Source organism: Haplochromis burtoni, unplaced genomic scaffold, assembly GCF_018398535.1.
Source record: "Haplochromis burtoni strain Fernald_Lab_line unplaced genomic scaffold, NCSU_Asbu1 Contig_81, whole genome shotgun sequence".
Classification (NCBI taxonomy): Eukaryota; Metazoa; Chordata; class Actinopteri; order Cichliformes; family Cichlidae; genus Haplochromis; species Haplochromis burtoni.
In genome coordinates, this window is record NW_024582442.1 from 565,681 (window position 1) to 591,650 (window position 25,970).

Genomic DNA, 25,970 nt, shown 5'->3' on the forward strand with positions numbered 1-25,970 from the left:
CTTTTAGGTCTATTTCATCAGCATCTTTCTCATCTCTCCTGCTTAGCTTTATGCACAGAAACTTTAAAAGGATCAGATACAGTAAATAACAATAAAAGACAGCTGATAGAGCATTAATGTAAAAATATGTTGCTAATTTGACTTATCCGTCGATTAAAATGGGCCACACTATTGCACGCATCTCATCTGCAGATTTTTTTCTTATTATTGCGTTTTAATTTTTTCTGTTCTTGGCTGATAAAATTACATAAACATCTTACTCCAGACTGGTGGAAATGACTAAAACTTTTCCGCTGTTCCCAAAGGAAAAGATTCAGGAAAATAATGGGCTGATTAATCAGCACTATGATTAACTGACAGCTGTCACAATAAAAGTCAAATACATCAGTGTTACATCAGTTATGGAGAAAATACAGTAAAAAGAGTGTTTGTCTTCTCAGTATTGAAGAATAGTGGTGATGATGATACATTCAAATCGTATCTTTTCTCGGTGCTCATACCTTCGGTGGCACACAAGCATGCAGGGTGTAAGACTCTGACCCACTGAGCTCCAAAACCTCCTGAGTGCAGTGCACATTGTACTCACCTTATGTGGGTCAAGACTGAAATCTCTGACTTAAAACCATTCCAGAAATAGCCGTGGGAGTAATCACCACAGAATTCATTAAGCACAGCTGGAGTGGTGAGACACGTAAAGATGAACGCTTCTGCTTTGAAATCCCCCGGGGAAAGTCTTTCTGTCCAGGACAGACTGCTGAGCGTTGCACAATCCACACAAATACACAGTGGCCTTATTGATCCATTAGACGGATTGTAACAAGTGACACTAAACATATAACACACTGTCATGGCAATTGATGGTTTAGGGAGATAAGCCCTATACACAGTAATAGGGTTAAATGTCTTCTGTTCTGCACTGATAGTGTCCTGTTATATAAATCGTTGCGGCAGCATCTATTATGAATGAAGGAAGGTTTAACACGCTGCCATCTTCCACCTTATAAGAACACTGCTGAGATAAAAGAACGGGCTTTTACCGATAGGCGCTCACCCCGTGTCCATCTGTACATGGGTCAAACAACTAAAAATGAATGCAAAGACAGACTGAGCTGTTACACATGAGCATAACCCAGTCATTGGGGGGGGGTGGGGGAGTTACACACTGGCGCAATACTGCGAAAGAAAAAGTCATTTTGTAACAGATGCTCAGCCAGTGTGGTAGAACGTTATCAGCATGTTTGTGGCAACACCGAGCCAGCCGTTTATTGGATCTTGTCAGATGTCTCTTCTGCCTCTCCTCTCCGTGCCATTTCTGGAAGCCACAAAGATTAAAATCACAGTGCTGCTATTGCTCCTGTCACTCTCAGTTGCTGTTTACAGACACACAGAAGACAACCAGCACTTCTCACTTCTTCGCTTCACCATCTCACCTCTGTCCTCCAGCCTGTGACCTGGAAAGTGACCTCAGAAGGATGTGTCCATTCCTAAAATGCATCTCAAGGAGACAGAAAGCTTGCAGGAAGAGCTTCCCTTCATAGATAATCCTAACTATGGCTGCTGGAGCTGTTATGAACACTGCTTCATTTATCTTACAGAGGCTATAATACAATAGCCGTAGAGAACATAACAGGCCCAGGTGGTGCACACAAGAAAATTACTTGCTATTGTCAAATGTATGTTGCCTCAGATGTTTGCGATTCCTTCTTGCCTCCTCAACTTGCATCCCAAATGGGAAGGACTAGATTGTAAGAAGATGAGGAAAAGAATAGGGGGATGGAAGTAAAAACAAGGAAGAGGAAAAGAGGGAAACATAATCATGCATATCCTCTGTCTTCGGTGTCTTCATTATTTCTCCCTCCGAGGCCTCTCCCAATGCTCTTTTGCCTTTGTTTGTTAAAACACAGTGTCATCTTATTACACTGCATTGTGTCTCAGCAAAAACACACAAGCAGCTCCCTGACAATTAACTACCCACTCTCAGCTGAGTAATGCTGCCGAGCCTCCAAAGAGACCCCTTTTTAATGTCACCAGATGACACTGTGTTATGCAAGCAAAACACTGTGACTTGATCTGCTCAGACAGTCTGATAACGGGGAAATATTGCAGTTGCGGTGGTCAATACTGCACGGAGTCTGCCAGCGTACTGAAAATGAAAATGACATCCTTCCTTTTGTTGTGCTTCAGGGTGCGGCCAGCGAGTGCTGGTGGTCTGGCATTTCCTCGCCTCATTAAGGTCTTGATTTAGACTGTCTGATGAGCTCGTAACGATCCAGCCGCACAGACTCACGGAGGCACTGTCGAAGCTACTGAGACCCCTTTTTATTAGTTAAATGGAAGCTGAAGAGGTGATTTCAATGTTGACTCATCATTTAAGGATCACTTGGAAGAAGTTTTGTGTTACTGGACTTTAAACGGGGAAGGGCCTGCCTAGGGTAAACTACGTAACAGAGATTTGGCACATCACAGGCAGCACGAGGGCCAAACACTGTTACCATGGTAACCTTGGCACACCATATCTGGCACGAGTTTACAGTAGCGAGTGAACATGAGGGAAAAGATATGGAAAATGTATCTTGTAAATCAAAACTGTTTTACAAGATATGACACAGGGCAGGTTACCAGATGTCTCTCACACCCGCACTCATTTATTGAATAAACACAAATCTGGCAAAGCAATATTGTACGTGTGTGTGCACATAAGTGCATGTGTGTATAAAAACAAGAAAACATTAAAGAGAGAATCTCAATGATCCCCTATGGGAAAGCATTTGGCAAGAGTAGGGACAAAGAACTCCCTTACTCTACTACTTTTGCATTGTTATACACTAGCTGCCACTTCAACTTGTTCAACTGCTCAATAACATGAATATCCAATCAGCCAATCACATTGCACAAATTCCACACAAGTGTAGTTGTTGGTGCCAGACAGGCTGGTCTAAGTATTTCATAAACTCAAAAAAAATACAATCACATAGGAAGGCAATAACTACTCATTACAACCAAGGTATGCACAAGATCATCTCTGAATGCACAAGAAATTGAACTTTGAAGCAGATGGGCTACAACAGCAGAAGACTACACTAGGTATCACTTCTGTCAGTTAAGAGTGGGATCCATCCTGGGGTTCAAGCTGCTGCTGATGGTGTAACAGTGTAGGGGTTATTTTCTTGGCACACTCTGGGCCTTTTAGTACCAACTAAGCATCATTTAAACATTACAACCTACCCGAGTATTGTTGCAGATCATATCCATCCTTTTATGATCACACCGTGCCCATCTTTTAGCAGTCATAAAGCTCAAATCATCTCAAACTGGTTTCTCAAACTGTCCTTTTGGGATGTGTTGGAACAGGAGATTCTCAGTATGTACAGCAGACGAATCTGTAGCATCTGTGTGATGCCATCATGTCAAATCTCTGGAATGTTTTCAGCACCTTGTTGAATCTGTGCCACGAAGAATTAAGGTAAATGGGGTCAAACAGATATTAGCAAGGTATACCTAGTGAGTACCTAATGGCTGATGAACATACTTTAATTTCATTTTGCGTTAAAAGTTTGCATTAATAGAATTTTCATCAAATTCAATCAATGTCTATTTGACTGTGGCTGCTTCAAATAAAAAAAAAAACATCATCACCGCCTTGTAGGAGGAGAATCACAGTCAAGTTGAAACTTAAAACACTTTCCCGTCATCATCTATTCCTTCTCACTCCCAATCCTCTCTCCTCCTCATCCTCTTCTCTCTATGTCGCAGAGTTTTAATGAGAGCTCTTTGTCTAGAACGCACACTTTGGCAATCCTCTTAACAGTGAAACAGAAGAAAGTCTCACAACCCTCTGTATTTAGGGGTGCTAACTGGCGCACAGATTAAAAAAGCCTTCTGGGCATGGCTGTTAAGGCCCTACAATTCAATTTGACAAGCTACCAATTCCCCCCAGAACAGTAACAACCAATATATTTGACAGTGTGAGACTTTAAGGACCTTTGAAACCCATAAATAGCACTGCGAAATCTGCTGAAATTGAAAACACTACCTGCTCTAAGATAATATGATTCATACTATTTGACTATGTGACATTTTGCTGTAAGGCAAATTTGCTATAAAATTAGCTATAAATACCACAGATGTCTTTTTATGAAAAGCTCTGCCATGTCATTGCTTTAATCATTTGAATATACAGTACAAGACTGAGGGGTGGGGGGTTAATCATCGAGCGCAGATGCAATCAGATAACATAAAACGCACATCGACACTGCCCAGAGGAGCCGTTACCATGATAACAAAATGGAAATGGCCCACTTTGTTGCTACAGTGGTTGAGCGAGAAGGTGGGAGAAAGGAAAGGGAGACAGACAGACAGCGGGAAAATGAAGGAGGGCGGTGGCAACAGAGAGACCCGGTATTCAATAGTGGGGGGGAGACGGGGCATTTTTGACTGTGAAGCAGAGACAGAATTACACATAATTATCCAGGCCAGCTAAGCTTCCACTCTTGGTGTAATTAATGCCATTGAGATGAAAGAGGGTTTTTTAAAATCGCTGATATATTAAAAGAATGTTTCCGTGATTTCTCCACATTCAACTATTCTAATTAGCCCCAAGCAGATACTCTCTTTTCTTCAAGCTTGATAACTGTGAAGCGATGGCTTAAATCAAGTTTGAAGTGAAACTGAAAGGCCTGCTGTGGGATTTTGATGTCAATCAAGGAACTACTTGAGAAATTTCGGTTGCCAAATAGTTTCGTCAGACATTTGAAGTGAAACTTGGATGCTCTCCCTGATTTAGCGTTTCACTTTGTTATTCATCTGGGAGCAAAAAGAAAAAAAAAGTGTTGGCTGTAAAAAAAAAAAAAAAATTCTTTTCAAATAGCTCAAGGTATAATATACAACAGAATAACTTCTTTCTCTTTTTTATTTTGCATTTCTCTTTTTTCCAACTTAACTTTTTAGAATTCATGAGAGCTCATAATGGAGACTCCTCACCATCTTGTAATTCTAAATACTTAAATAAGGACCCAAACTTTCAGTTTTATTTCATGCAAATGTGACAGAGTAAATACAACACCCACAGGGATGTTTCCAAAAAGAAAATATATATATCAGAGTGAAGCAACAAAGCTTGGGTGCTGTTTGTAGAGCAACCAAAACATGATTTAATGAATTAACATATTTAGGCCATCTTCACACGCCAAGCAGAGTGGGGCAGGAGGCCCCTTCAGATCTCAACAGCTTAAGAGGAGCAGCGCTGCGTCTCAGCCTGCTGTTGTGTAAGATGTTTATTGTTTTGGGGCTCCCCATCAGGAGCCGCGCAGGTCTCTCCGTCATGTTCCAACGCCCCCACGCTTCTGCTCCTTGATTGGTTAATGAGGTCCACAGCTCCGTTCAGAGCTGAGGAACTGATTGGCTCTACACCTACACCATCACGGCGGTCTCTTTGGAGGCATATTGGCCCTCGTATTGCTAACTGACACATACGTGTCGCCCACAGGGGTAGCAAATGTACCAACTGAGCGGTGGAGGAACCCACATCCAGTGCGCTCATCTGACAAAGTGAAAACGATATCATCCCTTGATGAGAAGTAAAACAGTCGCCGGGTCGGGACTGAGAGTGGGCAAACTGGATGCAGTCGGTATGCAAATGTATTCCAATCAGAACAAAAGCCACACTGGTTGCTATTATGGAGACACCACCATGAAAGTAAAGCGCTACAGACAACATGGAGATTAGACAAAGCAACATGCACGCCTTTCTAAGGAAAGCAGTGGATATAAATGGGAGGAATGTTGCTTTTGGAGATCAATGCATAAAATCAATTCTTTATGCACAGACGGAAAGCTGCTTTCAGCTGCTCCCTTATTCACAAGGGGTCACCTCAGAAGCTAGCTCTGCATTGCATCCTGACGCAACCCCAAAGTGATTTCTGTTTTAAAGTGGAGATCTTTCCTTGTCAGGTGAATGTGTAAATCGCTACACCGGCTTTATGCACAGACAATGACTTCAAAGTTATCTAGCTGTGGGTCAGGCGTAAGTCACTTTTTAAGGCAAACTCACACATTTTTCTCTTGTATGAAGCTCGAATTTTGTCTTTTGCTATCTTTGCTTTCTAGTTAAATGCAGGTTTACCAAACATAAGGTGATATAGTTCCCCTGATAGCCAAACAGTTTACAGGAAGAGTGCCAACAACACTTGGTTCAAATTTTTAGCATCTTTCTATCATTTAGGAAAAAAAGACAAGCACAAAAAGAACAGGATGTGTGGAAAGATTTCAAAGAACAAGTGACTTGTCTCTTTTGTTTACTCTAACTTTAACATTAAATACAAAGTTATATGTTTTTTTACACATCATTATTGTTGACTATTTTTGGTCATCTTTCAAACAAAGAAGGCATGTAGGTGGATGGTTGCAGAGCCTGATTGGTTTACCAGCATGCCAATACAATCAGCTGATATTAGCCATTTGATATTAGCTGTTGGTACTGGCATTCATAAAGACTAATGAATGAACGAAAAGTGAAAAAAAATAAAGAAGATATTGGAGAAATCTCACCCCAACCATGACACGAGTGTTGAGCTTGCATTGATTGTCCACCAGGGGGCGCTCTGGTGGACAATCAATGCAAGATCATTGATCAGATTTTTTAAAATACATAACATTACTTAATAGGTACTTGATAAATATGCGTTAAATGAAGCTTATTATATTAATTATGTTAAAATATGTCATTCAAATGAATCTAAAATTTACATAAAACTCATGTAAACATGTTGCCTAAGGGATCCTTACTAAGCATCTCTTAGGCATTGCTAAAGTAGTAGTACTGGTATCTGGGAGGTATCTGACTGATATTTGTCACATTTCTAACAGTATGATTGTGCTAAATGTTAATTTGCCATTTTTTGATCTAACAACAAAGACAAAGTAGCTGTGCACACTTTCCTACAACTCCGTGGATGCAAATTGTCAAAACAATTTAAAATGAAAGGATATATAATTTCCGCTCACAACACCTGCTGCAATATCAGCTAGAACAGGTAATATGTTGTTAATTAATAACAACTTCTGCACTTGAGACAGCGCTACTTGGATGTAACTTGGCCGCAGGCTACAGTCAGTCACCGCGCAGACATATTGTGCACCCCTGTTTTCGCTCGGCTCCCTTTCATCTGCTCTGAGTAGTCACACTGTTTGCTCTATCGTTGCCAAAGCTCAACAGCAAGAAGCCAAAATGTGTAAAGGGCCTCTTTGACTTAACCATCTCTTCACCCTCACACTTCCACCCATACAATTACACATCTTCCTGTGTTTATTTAGTGTTGCACTTATGCCTTCACCTTTGCCTCCTTTTTAGCTTCCTTCCACCCTTTCTACACCGTTACCGCTTCTTTCTCTTTTTCTTCTTCTTCCAACTGCCTGTCCAGACATGGTGCTCTCCTTCCAAACATGGCTCCTCAACTCTCCAGATGGCACAGTCATTTCCACGACTTCAAAGGATGAGGAGTAGGTGGGGAGGCAAGAAGGGATAGCAGAGCCTGCGCCACGGTGGCAAGTGATCCAACAAGCTGATGCACACTCGCTCACACAGAGGACCGCTTTCAATGAGACGATCTCATGTTGGAAAGTTCAGGGAACAGAAGAAACTGTTTAACACCGAGACATCGGGGCTGTGTCCAAGTCACATTTTGATGCTGATGTCTTCATGTTTAATACATTTTTTTCAATCCAAGCAGACGCACAAACATTCGTCACGTCATTTCCAACGCCCGTCCGCTTGTATGCTATGCACTAATGCAGCAAAACAGCCTCTTATGTATTTCTGCATTATCTATCAACAAGTGCACTCACATTACTGAATATGTTAAATGGACCAGATCATACTTTAAACAAGACAGCTGGTTTTCACTCTGCAGCTTTATCTGATTAATTCCCTTGATGCATAAATGCAATTTTTACCATCTGGGGTAAAGAACGTGTGTGACCTGTGACTAAAGCATAATTTCAGCTGTTTGTTTGCCGTAGGCACAAACAGTGTTTTCTATATATAAGTAGCAGCAGAGAACATTGTATAAGGGCAAATAAGGAAGAACAGTACAAAGAAACTAATAATAGACACGCTTTATATATTATATATATACTTTAACTCAAAATCTGAGAACACGCATAGGCGCAGCATACTGCCCCAAAAAAGTAATTGAGATTGCATTTGGTTTTATCTTTAGCATTACTTGTGGATACAATATTTACCGGAGTATACTCAGATACATACGCTCACTGGCCACGTTATTAGACACCTAGTGACTGTTCAACTGCTTGTTTAAGCAAATATTTAATCAGCCCGTCACATGCCAGTAACTCAGTGTAAGTCGAGAGGACCTGCTGAAGTTCAAACTGATCATCCAAATGGAAAAGCAAGGTGATTTAAGTGAACACTATTTGAGTGAAAGGTGACTGAGGTGAAATTGGCATGGCCCGAGTATTTCAGAAACTGCTGATGTGCAGGGATTTCCCCATAAAACCATCTCTAGCGTTTTACAGAGAATGATGGAAAAAGAAAGAATATGAATATGAGTGAGCGGAAGTTCTCTGGGTGAAAATTCATTGTTCGTGTCAGAGGTCAGAAGAGAATGGCTAGACTGCTTCAAGCTGATAGGAAGGCAACGGTAACTCAAATAATCACTCGTTACAACCAAAGAATGCAGAAGAGCAACTCTCAACGCACAACACATCACACCTTGAAGCAGATTTGGGCTACAGCAACAGAAGACCACACTGAGCGTCACTCCTGTCAGCTGAGGACAGGAAACTAAGGCTACAAGTCACATGGGCACAAAATTGGACAATATGGAAGGTTAGAAAAATGCTGCCTGGTTTGATGAGTCTTAATTTCTGCTGTAACATTCAGATGGTAGGGTCAGATTTGGTGCCCAGTAACATGTAAGCATGGATTCATCCTTACTTCAGATTGGTGGTGGTTTAATAGGGTGGGGGTATTTTCTCGGCATGCTCTGAGCCCCTTAGTACCAATTGAGTATCGTTTAAACACCACATCCTAATGAGTTTTACTGCAGATCATATCCTTCCTTTTATGACCACAGTGTGCCCATTTTCTGATGGTTGCTTCCAGCAAGCAACATGTCACACAGCAACTCATCAAGTTATCTCAAACTGATTAACTGAACATGACAGTGAGTTCACTGTACACCAATGGCTTCCACAGCCACCAGATCTCAATTCAGTAGAGCACCAACAGCGTGTGATGCTGTCTTATCAATATGGACCAAAATCTCTGAGGAATGTTTCAGGCACCTTAAATCTAAGCCACATGAAAACTACGAAGCTGTCAAGGTCAAACCAACTCACTAATAGCAAGGTGTAACTAATGAAGTGGCCAGTTCATGTATATTACATTCTGCCAAAATAAGTTTTTTTCCCCCAACACAATAAATTTATGAAAAAAATAGAATGGGAATACGTAAACACAAATGAGCACAACAGGAGAGGGAGAGAAGGTACGGGGTAGTGACGTCTAGGTTGAGTGTATAATGGTGTTGGTGTGCCGAATTTAACTCAGCGCGCCCATCTGACAGGATGTATCACTGCTGATGTTTCTCCATCACAGCATTTTCCACGTACACTAACCACTGCCCTGTACAGCGCATCGTAAAGAACGCTTTGTAAATAACAAGGTGTTTTAGGTGAGTCACATCCTGAGTGTTCCTATGGTGGCCTTAAATAAAGTAGGTTACAGTGAACGTGCGTGTTCAGGAAAACACAAGTAGATACGAGGTTGCTCAGCAAAAAAGGTATCACTTATAATCTTTTTATGAGTGATTCATTCTGCATTAATGAAATGAAAAAAAAAAACGCATTGCGCGATAACCTCAAACAACATTACCTTTGTTATGCTTAGCAATAAACAGTCACCACACTGGGAGCTGCAGGGGTTTAGTCCCACACCTACACAGATCACTTCAGTAATAAAAACATTTATTTTGCCATAACCATACTTTGACAGGATTTGCCACTGTGTGGTAAGGATGGGTAATCACAGGAGAATTATTAAGAAAAAAAAATATGTTATCTGGAAGCTCTAGGCAGCCGTTAATCTGCCCACGCCTACGAAACCATAAACTATCAGCCACACTGGGAAAAGGATAAAGATGAAGGATTCCAGGAGTTCTGCTACATCACCTTTCTATTAACTCTCAGAGGCTGAGTGCTATGTCAGTAACACATGTCACCTTTAGCCAGCATAGATACAAGCATCACAATGACTGCCAGTGTTGTAGGAGCACAAGTATGTGACTTTACATGCCTGCCTCAGAGAAACAGCTCCACAGAGATTCCCTTCTGGAGCTCTGTGCATGAGTCTGCACTAACAAAGGGAGAAAAAAAGAACTCGTGCCTCGATTTAAAACTTAAAGGAATCAATATTTGAACAAAAATGTATCTCAACTGTCCATTTTACTGTTCCACGTAATAACCATCATATTTTTAGTTCTCAAAAAGCAAAGCTTGTCTCGCTTGGACACTTTCAAAAACACAGTCTTTCTGCATCCGAGAACGTGTTTCTGTCAGCCTCCTCCAAGATGCATTTACTCCTCACTGACAATTAGCACTGCAAGCGGACAGCTCAGCCCGTGCACACCATGTATATATATATATGAATGTTCATGCACATAACATTCCCATCTACTATAGCCTCTTAAAATGGAATGGGACGTCTGAGTTAGTGATTAGAAAATGTAAAGGTCAGGCGTGGCTGTGCAGATGTAGGACAAGGAGCACGCAGATCTTCTTGCATGACTCTGCAAAATGACTCAGTAAGTTTGGTGCAAAAATATCAACACATGCATGATATGAAAACTATGTTCAAGTTGGTACACTTAACCATTCATCGCAGCTCATTTTATTATCACGCCGGTTTAACTGAATAGACATGAAATGTTCTATCATTGATCACTGCAGACGTTTTTTCCCCCCCACTCTTTCATCCTTATGTTATTTACATCCAGGAGTACTGGAAGTGATTCTGTGGTGCAGTGATTAAGATCCATGGTTTGAGGCAGGGCAGAGACACAAAACCCAGCCTCAGGGGTCACAAGCTAGTGTGCTCCCAGTGCCGGGCCCAAGTCTGGATAAATGGGAGGGTTTTTGCCAGGAAGGGCATCTGGTGTAAAATCTACACCAAAATAACATCTGCTACAGTAAATCCCTTGGGAAATAAGGTACTTAAACACCGAGGTACTGATTGAGCCATTACAACACTTTAGTACTATAGTTGGATGACTGCACTAAGCAGAGATTGCCACTCTGCTTAGTGCACAGCAGCCTGGGCACTTCTTACATCAGAGTGTGCTGATGTCTCCACTGGTCGACTCCTGGTATTATTTTCTTTATTGTTAAGCAACCCAATTGGTGACTTAAGTTTTCTTTGACCCCTGTAATAACTATTAAACTTTGCTCCTACTGTAATATCTTTGTCTCCCTCCTTCATCGCCCTGTTGCCACAGTGTTGGATATCTAAGAGAGAAATCTAAAACTGGCAAAGACGGCGGGCCACGGGGGTGTTGATTTCAGGGAATATATTGCAACCTGACTCAAGAGACACAAAGTTCTCGGTCAGTGAAAAAGAAAAAATGTTTACAAGGGTGACGTTTGACACCCACACAGAGGGTGGTGCTGTTCAGCTGCCACACCTGTTAACAACCTGACCACTAATTGCCACGTGAGCAGCAGCTGAAAGTGGTCTTTGTTAATGAAGAACTGGAGTGCTGGTATAGAAAAGTAGCACAGAGGGATGCATTGTACAGGACAGAGGTTGCACTCAGGTCCTAGATCTAATCTGCCTGCGTTTAAGCCATACTGTCTGAGGAGTACAGGTTACTGCTTCTCAGCTAACAGCCATGGCTCTTGGACTCATTTTCTGGTATGTTTTGTTGATGTTAGCACAATTTATTCCAGTTACCTCTAAATGAGACTTTAATCTGATGGCATCGTCTGGCTATCTTACAGGGTTTCCTGTATTTCTTTACTATTTGATAGTAATGGTGGTTCACCAACTATAAAAGGTAGTTGCTTTTCTCAATTTTGACATTAAGCCTAAACTCTGCAGTTTCTATATAAACTTTCTCTCACTTTACAGGCTATGGGCATAGATATGGATATATGTATCCAAATAAAGCAGAGCGACGTGACCTAGTGGATGATGGAGATGATGACATTTTGACCTCTGATCAGGGTAACCAGCAGGCTGGATTTGTGTACAAAAGCTATAACAAACGCTCGACTAAACAGCAGCAGACTCAACAAAAACAAGCGAACCCACAAATCGCACCAAAGATAGAGGGACTTGTTAATGGTGAGACAAGACAATGGGGGCTAGTAAACCTTAATGAGCCACTCCTATTCCCTTGAAAGTCCAGCTCTAAGGTAGCTAACCCAGCAAAGCCCAAACTAGCTGCTGTAATGCCTCGCTCTGCGTCATTTTTTTTTTTTTTTTATACAAGCACTATGCCCCTCTCGACAAGCACTGGTCAAACTGCATACTATGAGCCTGCTTCATCCTCAACCTTTCAGGCTGTGGCACCTCGCAGCTATGAGTCCTGGCAGCCTGAACCAGTGAGCAATGGTAATGGGGTGGCTGATTCAGGTTTTGATTACCCAGGCCAGGACGTCGGCACAGTCTCCAGTGGATATAGCTATCGTTCAAGAAAGAAACCCAGTCTTGTGTTTGAGGAAGTATTTCGGTATCCCTTTGAAAACTCCCAGCCTCAAAGTACTGGTCCTGGCACTAATGATGTCGAAGGATACAACCGAGCCGATTACATGAGCAGGGGGTCTGCAAGTGGGCAAACCTTCACATCAGTGAAGCCATCCTCTCCGAGTAACGTACGAGCCAAGCCTTTCTCTCAGTCTTGGAGGGGGGTTCCTGCTTTTTCAAAGTTCTTTGGAGGCAGGAAGCTTAAATTTAATAAGATGTTCCCCCGGCCACAAAATGCAGTGTTCAGCCCCCCGTGGGTCCAGGTTCCCTCAAGGGTCAAGGTTTACCAGAGTGTCATGGCTCCGTCAAGAGGTTATCAACCGATCTTTCATAACCCACATCCTTCAAGATATATATTGTCCGGTCCAGAAGCAGCTACCAGAGAGGAAGGTATGTCCAAAGCAAAACCAGATACACTCCGGATTATCCTCCCAATGGCATGGAAGGTGTCGAACGGCCTGCACAGAGCTAACCCGCTGAACTGTTTGGCATGGGAGTACGCTCAAAAATATGCTCATGCTTATTTCAAACAAAACTTGGAAAATGCTGACCATTGAAATGGTTGTCCAGGATATTAAAACTAAATGTTTAATGTTTGAAATACTCTAAACAGTTCCAAGTTACTGATCTGCAAATACTAACTTCTGCTTTCTTGCTTGCAGATGTGCTCTTTGACAAAAATAAACCTTTTTATGTTTAAAGTGTTTACTTTCCAGGCTGTTTTTATATTTAAAAAAAAAAAAAAAAATTCTCTTCATACTACTATACCTCAAACGATCACTATTGCGCAACTGCTAATGCTTAAGTAGCTGTATTGCGCTTAACTTGTCTCTTCAGGCAAATTCTGACTGTCAGTTAAGGGGTGTGTGCCTATATACTGAGTCTATGGCTCCACCAAAAAATGCATCAGTGCAGACATGCAGGTGGTTTACCTTGGCATTGAAATCCTTGTTTCCCAAAGCCCCTGCAACAAAAAGACGGGGAAAGCTAAGCAAATTGGATTCGCTTTATTCCATATTGATTAAAACTAATTAATGACATGCATTAAATTCGATGAAAGCTTTACTACAAAATGCCACAGGTACATTGAACTTGAACACTGCAAATGGCAGTGACCGAGGATATTACGCTGTGTGTGTGCATGAGTGACACTTACCAAATGAAGTCTGTACAGTGACTGCAGAACGTCGGCTGCTTGAAAAATCTCGCAGTAAACTTGTGGTTTTTCACTTCATGCACGTTTTTCTGCCGCAAAGCACCTTTGCGGGCGAATCTGTTCCCAACCCCAGCTGAATCATTATAATGTAAAAGATGGTCAGCCATAATTGGGGAAGGGGGAGGAGGAAAAACCCCAAATTAAAAACAAAAACTACACAATCAAGTTTGTGTTGTCCCGACCGATTTCTTTTGAGTGATTATCCCTGTCTCTTCACAGCTCTGGACAAATGCTGGAGCTTTGCCTGCTGTAGACGGACCGCACGCCTTCCCTCTGCCTGGACCACAGCTGAGCGCTTCTTTTTCATTCGGAGTGACGTCGGAGAAGCCCGCCTTCACGTACCGTGGGAATATTTCACTCCAAGTTCAGCGCACGATTAATCAGAGGCGATTCTTGCATAATATATGCAAAGAAATTAAAGAAGCAAAAGGTGTATTTTATGTGTTGGAAGACATTTTTATTTTCTAGCAAAGTACAAACATATGCCCACTAATGGTACATCAGAATGGGTCAACTATATTTAATTATCCCTAAAAGAATGCGCAAAGTGCACTCTCTATGGATTAGATTTTCTGCAAGCACCCAACTATTTCCTTATTTGCTGTACTTGTTAGAAACGACTCTATACCATCAGCTGGGATTCTGAAAAGTTTCACCAGTGCTAAATAAAAACAAAACAAAAGAAAAAAAGCTAGGAAATGGCTTTACTATTCTGCTCCTTTTTACACTGGAGTAAGAAAAACATACGAGGATCACTTGAAGGAAACGTCCATCGCTTACTGAATGCAAATAAAACTGCGGGCGTTTAGCACCATCGTGTGGACTTGAACTAGATCTGATACATCCGTGGCTACAGTGGAGAAAGATTTGACTGCATTTGATACCACTCGGCCTGATGTTTATTTAAAAAAAAAAAAAAAAAAAAAAAATATATATATATATAGCTAGCAGCCTCATGTATAAAAGTGATAAATATAAAAATATATTTATATATATATATATATATATTTCATTCATGCCACAGGCAAAAAATCTCCTTTAAGAATAGACTTTATAGACGTATCTTAAAACAAGCTGGAAAATAAAGGTGTGAGCAAACCAGAGACCACGAGCTGCATATAAATAATTGAATAAACTTATTAAGCTGTAAAATGCCAGGGACAAATATGTACACATACTTATGTACGTTTACGGACGCAAAGGAGACGTGTTTCTATGGCAACATGGAGACGCTGCATGGCTGCGGAAAACGGATGTTGCGTAGCTGGAGGACGCTAAAGTTTTGAACCGTTTTGAGCGGCGGAATCAGTGCTCAGGGGAACGCCGCTTTTTGGTTAAGTTTTTACATGTTCACTAACAGTGTGCCCTGTTTTAGCACGTTCTCGTTCTGCTCGTGAAAGCCAAACGAAACCGTAAGAGAGGAAAGGACGAGCGTTACGTTTGCTCGCTTTAGCTCGGCTAACGGTATTTGCAACATGTTTGCTAATGCACTGCTCGAGTCCCAGTCAAGTAGCTAATAATTAGAGTTTGGGTTTTTTAAATATGCTGGTTATTTTAGTTAATGTTAGCATGCTGCCATGTGTCGTAAGGTTTCCGCTTTGGATCACTGTTTAACTAATGTTAATATATGTAGTGTTTGTCAACAAAGCAGCACAGCGTACTCGTTGTTAGTGTCTTTTTTCACTTGCATACTCCATATAGATCACCATGAGCAAATATGAGCTGTCATCGGAGAGACTGGACACTGAGTTTGACCATTTTCTGCTGGACATGAAGCCATATGTCCTCAAACACCCAAGCAAGACAGGTGAGCCGTTATTGCCTATGCATTACGCTTCAAAACCGGGTTTAAATGGTAAATGGATTGGTACTTGAATAGTCATTCTTTTGAATTTAATTCTGCTCAAAGTGCTTACAACTACAAGTCTCAGTCACCCAATAACACACACAGTCATACAGGGCTTTTATCTATGTCTAAATGCTTTAAAGCATCCATACAAGTGTGAATGTGTGTGAATGCTTTAAGCATTTAGACATAGGTAAAAGCTAGGGTTGAGTTTTTCTTCCAAGGAGTCTTCGACCTGTGGAATGACAGAGTTACCATCAGCTCGCCAGACAATCTGCTTATAATATCTGAGCCACAGTCACCCCAAGTACAAACAGCCCTAGACTAACAACCCATAACCCGCTTTTGTTGTTGTGAATTTGCACCGAATGACAGCTGTGAATGGCTATAGCCTCCACACTACCCTGTATCTGATATGTTAGTCATGTCATTCAGTTTTCAATTCCATTTTATTTATGCATCACTAATTAATATCAGCAGTCACCTCAAGGTGCTTACATTGTAATATAAAGGACTTACAATATAAAAAAGAAACCCCAACAATCAGCCGTCCCCTGTGAGCAAGCACTTGGTAGTGGGAAGGAAAACCTCCCTTTTAAAAGAACGATGCCTCCAGCTGCAACTAGTTGGGGGTTGAAGGGAAAGACGAGAGACAGGACAAAAGGCAAGCAATGAGAGAGAACCAAAGTTGAATAATTACTAATGATTAAATATAATAGTGATGTATAAACGCTATTGCAAAAAAAAAAGTTATTACATCATGGTTAGTGATCCTTTCTCTCCTTGTCTTCTCAGAGCGTCAGCGCTGTGCCCAATGGATAAAGAAGCTGTGCGACCCAGCCACATGTGGTTCAGGTCTGATTGGTCGCAAGAACCGCAACATGTATGCCCGTTTGCTCCTTCAGATGCTCAAAAGAGGGGTCCTGGATGGGCCTTTCACCAGCAAACCAGAGCCAGGAAGTCTTAAAACACTTCCTACATACATGGTAAGAGTTACTGCTTCAACAAGTCGTATATTTTCCTGTGCTGACAACTGGTTTTAACCACTTCAAAAAGTTTGAAAACTGTCACCCATTGATTTCAATGAGTGAGTGTGTCCAAACCTTTGACTGGTACTTTATATGCACTATTGCAGTGGATTGTTTAAACAGAGAGTTTATAACTAGCCAACCGAACCTTCATCTTCTGAACCTTGTACTTAATTTTAATTTCTAGTCCATCTACTTTGATGAGCCACTGAGCAGCCTGAGTGTGGAGCACGGTGTTAGAAGCCTGCCCGACTGGGTGACGGGGGAGCTGAGTGGCTGTTCTGATGACAGTTTAACAATGGATCTGTTTAAGGACAAACCCAGTTCTACACCTGTTAAAGATCATCACAGGTATTGTCAATGAAGATGACCTACAAGGTCTAATTGTGTTGGAGTATATGTATAACAGGGGTAGGCAACCTTTTTGGTGACGAGTGCCATCTAAAATTTCCTCAGAAGTCAATGTGCCATATAATTGCATTAGCAATAAATTTAATAACACTCTATATTAACAGTTACTGCGCTGAGCGGAGAGCTCATGAAACATTTGAAGTGTCAGAATGTGGAAATTTCAACATCGCTTGAAAAAAACTGCCAGCTATCAACGTCCCTCAAAGTGATTTTTAGCCAATTACAAGTTGAATCTGGTAGTTGGGGTTGTTAGCTAAGATACCATCATTAAGACGCGGCACAACTAATGTGTCTATGCGAGCTAATTTGCGATGTGCACCGCTGGCCCGGCCATTTATTTTTTAATGCACCCTCTCAGATTAATTCACGGCATGTCGTGCCCAGGGCTGGACTGGGACAAAAACATCAGCCCGGGCATTTTGACTAAAGACCGGCCCAACAGGTATTATAGGAAAAGCCATAAAGCCTTTGAATGAAAACAAATGCTGTTGTGACAGTGATGTACACCGTCTTGTTGACATATGTATCATTTCTATACGTTGTACATCAGATAACAAACTTTGGTTGTAAATTCAGATAATTATTTAATAAAAGCTAGACATTTTAAATGAGAATAAGAAAGAAAAGTATTTCTTTGTGCCCCCCTTTCCCTGTTAATGCGCTACGTGGCCCCCCTGGCAAAACTTTGCTAGACCCGCCCCTGCACAGTTACCAGCTGTCAGCTACATAAAAAAGGATCCTGGTGTTATTTGTCTCTCAGAAACAGTTCATAACTTCCCTTCAACTCATTCATGCCACCTAAAAGGTAAACCTGTTTCTCCATCACTTGTTCAGCTCTGATGATTCAGTAAGGACATCTCCTGGTTTCATCTTCATGTTTCCCTCTCACCACATATCCAAACCGATATCATGACCAGCAGCTTTTACAGCTGTGTTTGCAGCAAACATCAGCTGATACTAGAAATTAGTATTAAATACATTCTAACAACAGCTGATCAAGCTTAAACGTGCTGCTGTTGTTTAGCGCGACATCTGCTGGTTTCCTCTTTCTGGCGCAAAGTGGGCGATAAACAAAGGAGAAACGGGACTTGCGTCAGAAATACCGATCAGCTGATCATTGATCAGTTTCAAGATTGAATGAGAGAAGAAGAGGCAGCTGACACCGTAAAAAAGCAGAATAAATCCAGCTTTGTGTCTTCCCCCCCATTCTAGCTGAAGTACGGGACAAACTGTGTTCCTTTTCAGCTCAATACAAAACGCGTGATATTTTCTCTGAATACGGGACGATTCCATTTTTACAGCACGGTTGGCAACTCTACTAACAAACCTTATGAATAAAATAAAGTTCACTATCAGTAAAATCATAGCATTCACCCAGCTGTATAGAAACTCCGTGATGCTAGCTAGTACGCCTTACGAGTTATTGTAACTGATTGTAAAAACTCAGCACAACGAAAATAAACTCCACCTAAACGTGGTTTATATCTGACCCAGATAGACTGTAGGTCATAACTTCTTACCTGAAGTTCAGTTCACCTGACACTCGGACCGGTGGCCGCCTCGGGTCTCTCCTCCTCCTCCTGCCTCACCTTTCCCTCATCCACCTGGCCTCTTGTGGCAGCTCCGCCATAGCCACCACCAAACAGCTGAGTTATTTTTACACATCTGCCAGCATCTGGCCAATCCACCATCTTTTATTGTTTATACTGTTACAAAAAAAATAATAAAAAATCATCGGTGGCCAGTCCAGCTATGGTCGTGCCATCAGTTAACCCTTCGCGTGCCAACTGTGGCACGCGTGCCCAGGGTTGCTGACCCCTGATGTATAATGTATAATTGAAGTATATGTATATTTTAAGGATTCCTTAAAACATTTTTTAAAGTTATTTTTTATGCATTTTCATGGTTTACTTTCTTTCAGTCGGGACACCTAACTTTTTTTTGTTTGTTTTTTTGTTTTAAGCTGATATTTCCATCTGTTAATTTATTTTTGGTGGCATGGCTGTGTGGCTTTCTGGGCCCAGGAAGGCATCTGTCTCCCTGCACTGAAATCTTGTAGTGAGGAGAGCCGCAGCAAGACTGACAACACAGAACAGAACAGGCATCAATGGGAACAGATACAACACTGCCTGAGAATGAAAGGTGGTGCAGGGATGGTAGTAGGTTGCAAAATGGCTTGCACAGCAATTGTGGGTGTTGCCTGGCTTAAGTACCTTAACATTTTCCCCTTAAATGCCTGCTAGGGGTAACTCTTGTTTCTCTTTTCTGAACTGAGCGGTTTCTGTCATATTTCAGGCTTGCTTCCAAAATAAAAGGCCTGTGTGTGCATCAGGAGTTAGTGATTATGATCTCTGCCTATATTATCATGCATGGGCATCCCATTATAGTTCTTATTGGGTATTGGGGTTTTTTTTTTTTAAAGACTGATGTTGATCAGTTTTACATGGTCTATTTCTTAAGTGGGTTCTTCGTTCTAGTCTAGTCTTGGCTTCAGTTGTGGTAAATTGTGACCTCCCCTACATCAGCTAGGCTTATTTATTCCTTTTTTTTTGTTCAGTGTATAATTTGCAGTACGACACAATGAAGAGCTGTCAGTCTGCTTTGTAGGTTTCTCTAAATACAATACAGATTTTTAAAACCCCTCAGTTTTGATCTGCTTCCTGTCTGGAGTGATACATGATCAGGCTAGTATGAATGGAAATTAATTCAGTGATCTGACTGACCAGCATATAGAAAGTGCATACCAGACCAATGGATGCCCTTTTTAACTGTATCTTAGATATACGATCTTGGATGGCAGAAAACTTTTTACAGCTTAACCAGGACAAAACTGAAGTTTTAATCGTCGGTCCTGAGGCTCAGAGAGAGAAACTCTTGTCTAAATTAGAGGCATTTTCACTATGTCCTTCGCTACAAGTGAAAAACCTGGGTGTTATTTTTGACTCTGAGCTTGGTTTTATCCCACATGTTAAACATGTAACCAAAATTGGATTTTATCATCTAAAAAATATAGCCAGAGTCCGCCCTATTCTCTCTCGGGCCAACACGGAGATGCTGATGCATGCTTTTATTACCAGTCGCATTGATTACTGTAATGCCCTGCTCTCTGGTCTTCCTAAGAAGAATATTTCAACTTTACAACTCTTGCAAAACTCGGCAGCTCGTGTGCTGACGAAGACCAGAGGGCGGGCCCACATTACACCGGTTTTAGAATCGCTGCACTGGCTCCCCGTGTGTTTCAGGATCGATTTTAAAGTTCTTTTATTGGTTTTTAAATGTCTTAATGGTCTTGGGCCTTCTTATCTCTCAGATCTGCTTTTACCATACGAACCCTCGCGGACCCTGAGGTCCTCTGGTACTGGCCTTTTGATTGTCCCTAAAGTCAGGACACATACTCACGGAGAGGCAGCTTTTCAGTGGTATGGTCCTCGTCTGTGGAACAGCCTGCCGGAGGAGCTCAGGGCCGCAGAGAACGTACATGTTTTTAAGAACAGGCTCAAGACCCACCTTTTTAATTTAGCTTTTACTTAGCGTTTATTTATTTTATGCTTATTTATTCTATCCTGTTATTCTATTATTAATTTAGACTTTACCTAATATTTATTGATTTTATTCTTATTCATTTTTTAATCTTCTTACTCTATTTATATTTATATTTATATTGTATCCTGTTCTTATTTATTTTATCATTTTACCCTGTATATATCCTATTGTGTCATATCTCCAGTGTTTCCTCAGAGGGCGCTCTCTGCACCGGGGCTGTGATCGACTGTGGCTGCTGGGTCTCTGGGGGTCCTCTCAGCCTGGCTGGGGGGCTCCTTTGCCTCCCTCCTGCTGTGTGCCCAGCCTGGAGGCTGCGGTCTGTGACCGGCTCCCGGTGCAGACGGCTCCCTGTTATAGTGTTTCCTCACTTGGCTCATGCGAGCCCAGCCCAATTTTTACTCTTTAAGTGTGCGCGTGTGTGTGTGTGTGTGGGTGGGGGGGGGGTGATATATGTGTATTGAGAGTGTGGGGAGTGAGTTGGAGGGTGGGGTGGGCTGCTTTTAACTATGTAAAGCACTTTGTGCTACATTTTTCTTTTTGTATGAAAAGTGCTTTATAAATAAAGATTGATTGATTGATTGATTGATTGACAAACAGATAGGGCTAGCGTTTGAAGCTGAACGTATTTTCTGATGTCTTTCACAGGTTTATCAGTGAATAATTTGCAGCTTCACTGCAGTGTCTCCTAACACAGATAACAGCGTCTAAGTGGTTAAGGATTTTTTTTCTCCATAGCAGTAAGCTGCTATGTAAATTACCAAGTGTATATTGAGACAATATAAATATTGTCTCACTGAAAGAAAGTTGCTGTGAGACAGATCTTAAGTGTTTTTGACAGTGCTTTTGATGCATTAAAGAACTGTTTGCATTAAGCTGGCAAGCTGCTTCCTCATTTGATAAATGAGCAGAATCTGATTCAGTGGGAAACAAACAAAAAGACAAACTCATTTGCATATAAAATATAATATCTTTTATCTCTTGAAAAGTTCAGTTGCTTATTAAAAAGGCAGCGAGACATCCTGACAATCATGTCCTTTGTTTTCTATGAAATGAGAGTTCAAACAATAATTGGTATGTATAGTAGGATGATGGCATGTTACTGCATGATTGGTAAGCTCTTCCTCCTGTTTCTCCTTTTGAATTTAATTCTCTATAAAAAGAAAGTGGGAAAACAAAAACCCAAACATTTTTTTTGTCAGATATATAAGGTGCTAATGTATAAGGTATTTATTGAAGCATTCTGTTTTAAAGTTCTTCTACCAAACTTAAAATGCTGAACTTTGCTGTGAAACTGGATACACGCAGCTTTTGTGAATGATTGCCCATCGTATTTGCTCAGCAGCGCTGTCTGAAAAAGCCAAAGACATTGCCAAGTTGTTGCATCAGTCCGCGTGAGCTGTCCATTCTGACTTTTCAAAGAGAAATACTTCAAAACAGCATGAGAGGATGAACCTCTCGTATTCTCTATCCATCTTTCTGTTCCTCCCCTCTTTACACTTTACCAGTTGTTGAACTTGAGGTGTAACCCCCACAGAGCAGATAAAGAGAAGAATAAAGCTTGGTAGCTCATTAGTATGTTCTCCGTTTTCTTTAATTGTTTGGCTTTCATTTCTTTTTGAACATCAGCCAAATGCCTAAAAAAAATATTGACTTTTAAAATTGGCCTGTGTTTTAAAGACGCTTGTGCTGCTCAGGTATACATCTATGTGTATAACACGCCTCGCTAAAACATTAAGCATCCTAGCATGCTTTTAGATATTTTATCTGACTCAAGGCAGTTCAGAGGCTCAACAAAGTGACGTTAGTAATGGCTCATTGATTTTTCACTGCTATTAACAAGGAAAGGCAAATCGCCGCCCAGTGGCTTCATAAACTCATTAGCATAATAAAAAGAGAGCACTGTAAGTGCATTAAAGAGAGCTTAATATACACCAGGGCACTGTGTAAGAAGAAGCACAGGCCCGCCGCTGCCATATTTAATTCAAAGTTTTTCTGTCGGCTGTGGAGTCATTATGATTAGGCAGCGTGGTAGTTAGCTCTGTCACCTCACAGCGAGACGGGTGTGAACGTTTTGAACAAAGAGGCCTGATGGGGCCTTGCTGTGTGGCACAAGCATGTTCTCCTTTTGTCTTTGTGGGTTTCTTCCCACAGTTCCAAAAGATCTTGATTTGGTTAACTACCAACTCTGCATCAGCCCTGGTGTCTTTTCCAAACTGTCTCTGCTCCTGGGCTTATCCATGTATGGCCATAGGCCTGCATCTGCTTGCTTAGTAGGTGCTCGAACTTGAATTACAGATAATGTAAAAGAAAACGTGTGGCTACCTTCAGTTAGATACAGCCTTAGAGGGTGTGGATAGAGGGGATTTTTGTGGCAAGCAGACTGCTGAGTACCATGGTGTCTGATTAGGATAAGACCATGAAAGACCTTCAGATCACAGACTAATGTCCTGATGGAGAAAATTAGCCAGACCAAGAGTCCTTTTATGTGTCTCTCTCATTTAGATAAGATTAAATAGAAGGAACTCATCTGAGTCCCTCCCTGTGATGTGGCAGCATTTGATCTGTTTCACGCACCATTAGTCAGGTGATAGGCAGGGCTACGTTTAGCTTCTGAAGCTGGCCGGTTCGGGTTTCAATGTCTAAATGAAAAATTGTGCTGTTTTTTTTCGGAGGTTTTGAGATCACGCACAAGTGGATGTGGCATGTTGTGTATATATGTGTGTTTAGCTGATAATATTTTGTAGCATTAGTCAGAAATATTGAATTCCAAGCATGCTTTCCTCTTAAGCTGTGGTATTTCTAATTCCTTATTTAGCCACCAGATAGAGCTACCGCTTCGTATATAGCAGCAGTCCAGGTACAGCAATGATGTGGGACATAAAAGCAGCCAATCTACATTGGTCAGCAGATCATATAAAACATAATCTGTGTTTCATATAATGTCTTATGTTTAAAGATGTTTCATTGCTAAATTGAAAGGAGGGATAATAAATCCTCTGCATTTTCTGAAGTCAGTTGTTGATGTTGATTGAAAAGCCTCACATCTCGTGCTCACAGGCCCCCACTCTCCTTTTGTCGTCCCCCCCCTCTCCCCCCTCCAGGTGGTGTAGGGTTATGGTGGAGAATAGGTGGGGGCAGAGGGATGTTAGTGTCCCAAGGTCAGACTGCTTTAGTGAGGGTGCCCGAAGCCTGAGACCCGGACCCACTGGCTCTGCACCTGGAGGTCAGACTGGTGTATGGATGTCAGGTTTCTTTAATCAGCCAAGCTGCAGCTTCTGAAGGTCTACATGGTTTTCTCATTTTCTTGTGTGCGCGTGTGTGTGTGTGTGTAGCTCTGGCCTGACTTGCCACTGCTTTGATCTCTGGGCCTCAGACTCCAGACACATCTGATTCAATTATCCTCATCCACCTGTTGACTTAGAGGCCCAAAATTGCAAAGCATAGCCCCCTTATCCATGTTCTGTGTGTGTGTGTGTGTGTGTGTGTGTGTGTGTGTGTGTGTGTGTGTGTGTGTGTGTGTGTGTGGACACATGCTTAGAGATGGAAACTCTTTCTTTTGAAGTGTCTTTACATAATTATTCACAGACTAATGAAACAATATTGGAATTTATTGTGAGTGATGTAAAGCATTCATTTCAGTTCATTCTTGACATCCACTGACTAGTTTCTCAGAAGTGATATTAGACTGCGCCATGTTTTTGTGAAATCAACTCTGCATCTACAGAAGATGTAAAATATGAAATAGACTCGAGCGCTACCGGACTTCTTCCAGCTATTAAACACTCCAAAATGAACTATTTGTAAATGCTACATATAAAGAAATGGGACAATCATTTCTACATCTAATCAGTATGTTGTAACATCACCAGTGTCAGTTACAAGTGTGTTATTAGATCAGAATCCTATTTACGCCACTCTCTTTGGTACAACAACTTAATAACATGATAAATACAGTGTGGTGAAGAAGTATTGAGCAGACAAGGAGGAAGATTTCCTCGTCATTTATTAAAGTGGTCTTGGTCTATAGTTCTCCAGGTCTGTTGAAGATTTTTTCAAAGGATTTTTTTAGGACATTGATTGTCCAGTCAAATGTATCTGACCATTTGCAAAGGAATGTTCTTGTTTGTTAAGCCACTTAACACTAACCTATAAATCATTCAAGCATAAAAAGGCAACAAACTAATGGTATGCATGAGTGTTGTCTAAACATGAATGGGCTAATTTTAAATTGTATTTTTAGCCTCTTTGTTGCTAATAGCCTTTTGTTTCAGTATCTTTAGTTGAATCTACAAAAATGCCATTGATAGAAGAGTTCAGTAGGCACGAAATAGTAGTTTTACACCAACAAGGTAATTCCCAAAGAAATATTAGCCAAAAATGTCGCATAAATCAGCGAACTATACCTAGATACTACACAAAGAGTTGATTGACAAGTCCATTATAATAAATGATAGGCAAAGCCACCAAAGATAAATTATAGGATAAGTTCTAATTGTCTAAACTTGTTGCAAAAGTTATGGAAGCGATTCTGTTAGTAATACAGTTGCACTGATTATCAGTTCAATGAGTTTAGGTTCATTTAATGATCTGTTATTGAGACCAAGGTCTCTTTTATGGGATACATCATAATAAGATGATCACACATTTACCCAGATGACCTTAATTACTCACATTATGACAGGATATGGTAACGTTTTCACAACTTGGCTCGTGACTATAAGGACTCACCGAATGACTGTCAAGACATGCTCCAAGGTGGCAACCCCACTAGGGGTTAGACCCCCAAGTTTATCTTTCAGAACTTAAGAAGCCTTTTGGGTTTTGTGAACCTAAAAAGCAGTCCATTTCCCTTCATGTGTCTTAGAGAGATTAGAGATAAAAACTTTATTAATCCCTCAGGTGGGTTCCTCTGGGAAATTCGGTTTCCAAATAGCACAGCACCGACAGAAGTTACAGACTGTGAGCAGAATACAATATATACACATATATAAATACAGAGACATATATAAATAAAGAGTATACAAAATGGATAAATAACATAAATAGAAATAAGAATACAAGGGAATTGCACATTTCAATTATTGAAGTCTATTGCACCGTTGAATATTAGCAAAAAGTATTGCACAGTGAAAAGGCACTACAGCTTAGTTGTCCCTCCCTCCTTTG

The 25,970-nt window shown here is 41.1% G+C and overlaps 2 protein-coding genes across 6 annotated transcripts in view; one reads left to right on the top strand and one right to left on the bottom strand.

Moving 5' to 3' along the window:
• Positions 1 to 14,280, bottom strand: part of prkcab (protein kinase C, alpha, b) — a 123,111-nt gene extending 108,831 nt beyond the window's left edge. The window contains exons 1-2 of one of the 2 annotated variants that reach the window (XM_005925396.3): positions 13,917 to 14,280; positions 13,693 to 13,724 (exon numbers count right to left, since the gene is read on the bottom strand). In XM_005925396.3, coding sequence (XP_005925458.1) covers positions 13,693 to 13,724; positions 13,917 to 14,083 — 199 coding nt within the window. In that variant the 5' untranslated portion in view covers positions 14,084 to 14,280. The remainder of the gene's footprint in view (positions 1 to 13,692; positions 13,725 to 13,916) is intronic. The other variant, XM_005925397.3, reaches the window with a different exon arrangement.
• Positions 14,281 to 15,204: 924 nt separating this feature from the next.
• The window catches only part of cep112 (centrosomal protein 112), a 139,900-nt gene continuing 129,134 nt past the window's right edge, over positions 15,205 to 25,970 (top strand). For 3 of the 4 annotated variants that reach the window (XM_005925400.3, XM_042222204.1, XM_042222203.1), the window contains exons 1-4: positions 15,205 to 15,440; positions 15,678 to 15,783; positions 16,618 to 16,808; positions 17,038 to 17,201. In XM_005925400.3, coding sequence (XP_005925462.1) covers positions 15,684 to 15,783; positions 16,618 to 16,808; positions 17,038 to 17,201 — 455 coding nt within the window. In that variant the 5' untranslated portion in view covers positions 15,205 to 15,440; positions 15,678 to 15,683. The remainder of the gene's footprint in view (positions 15,441 to 15,677; positions 15,784 to 16,617; positions 16,809 to 17,037; positions 17,202 to 25,970) is intronic. The other variant, XM_005925399.3, reaches the window with a different exon arrangement.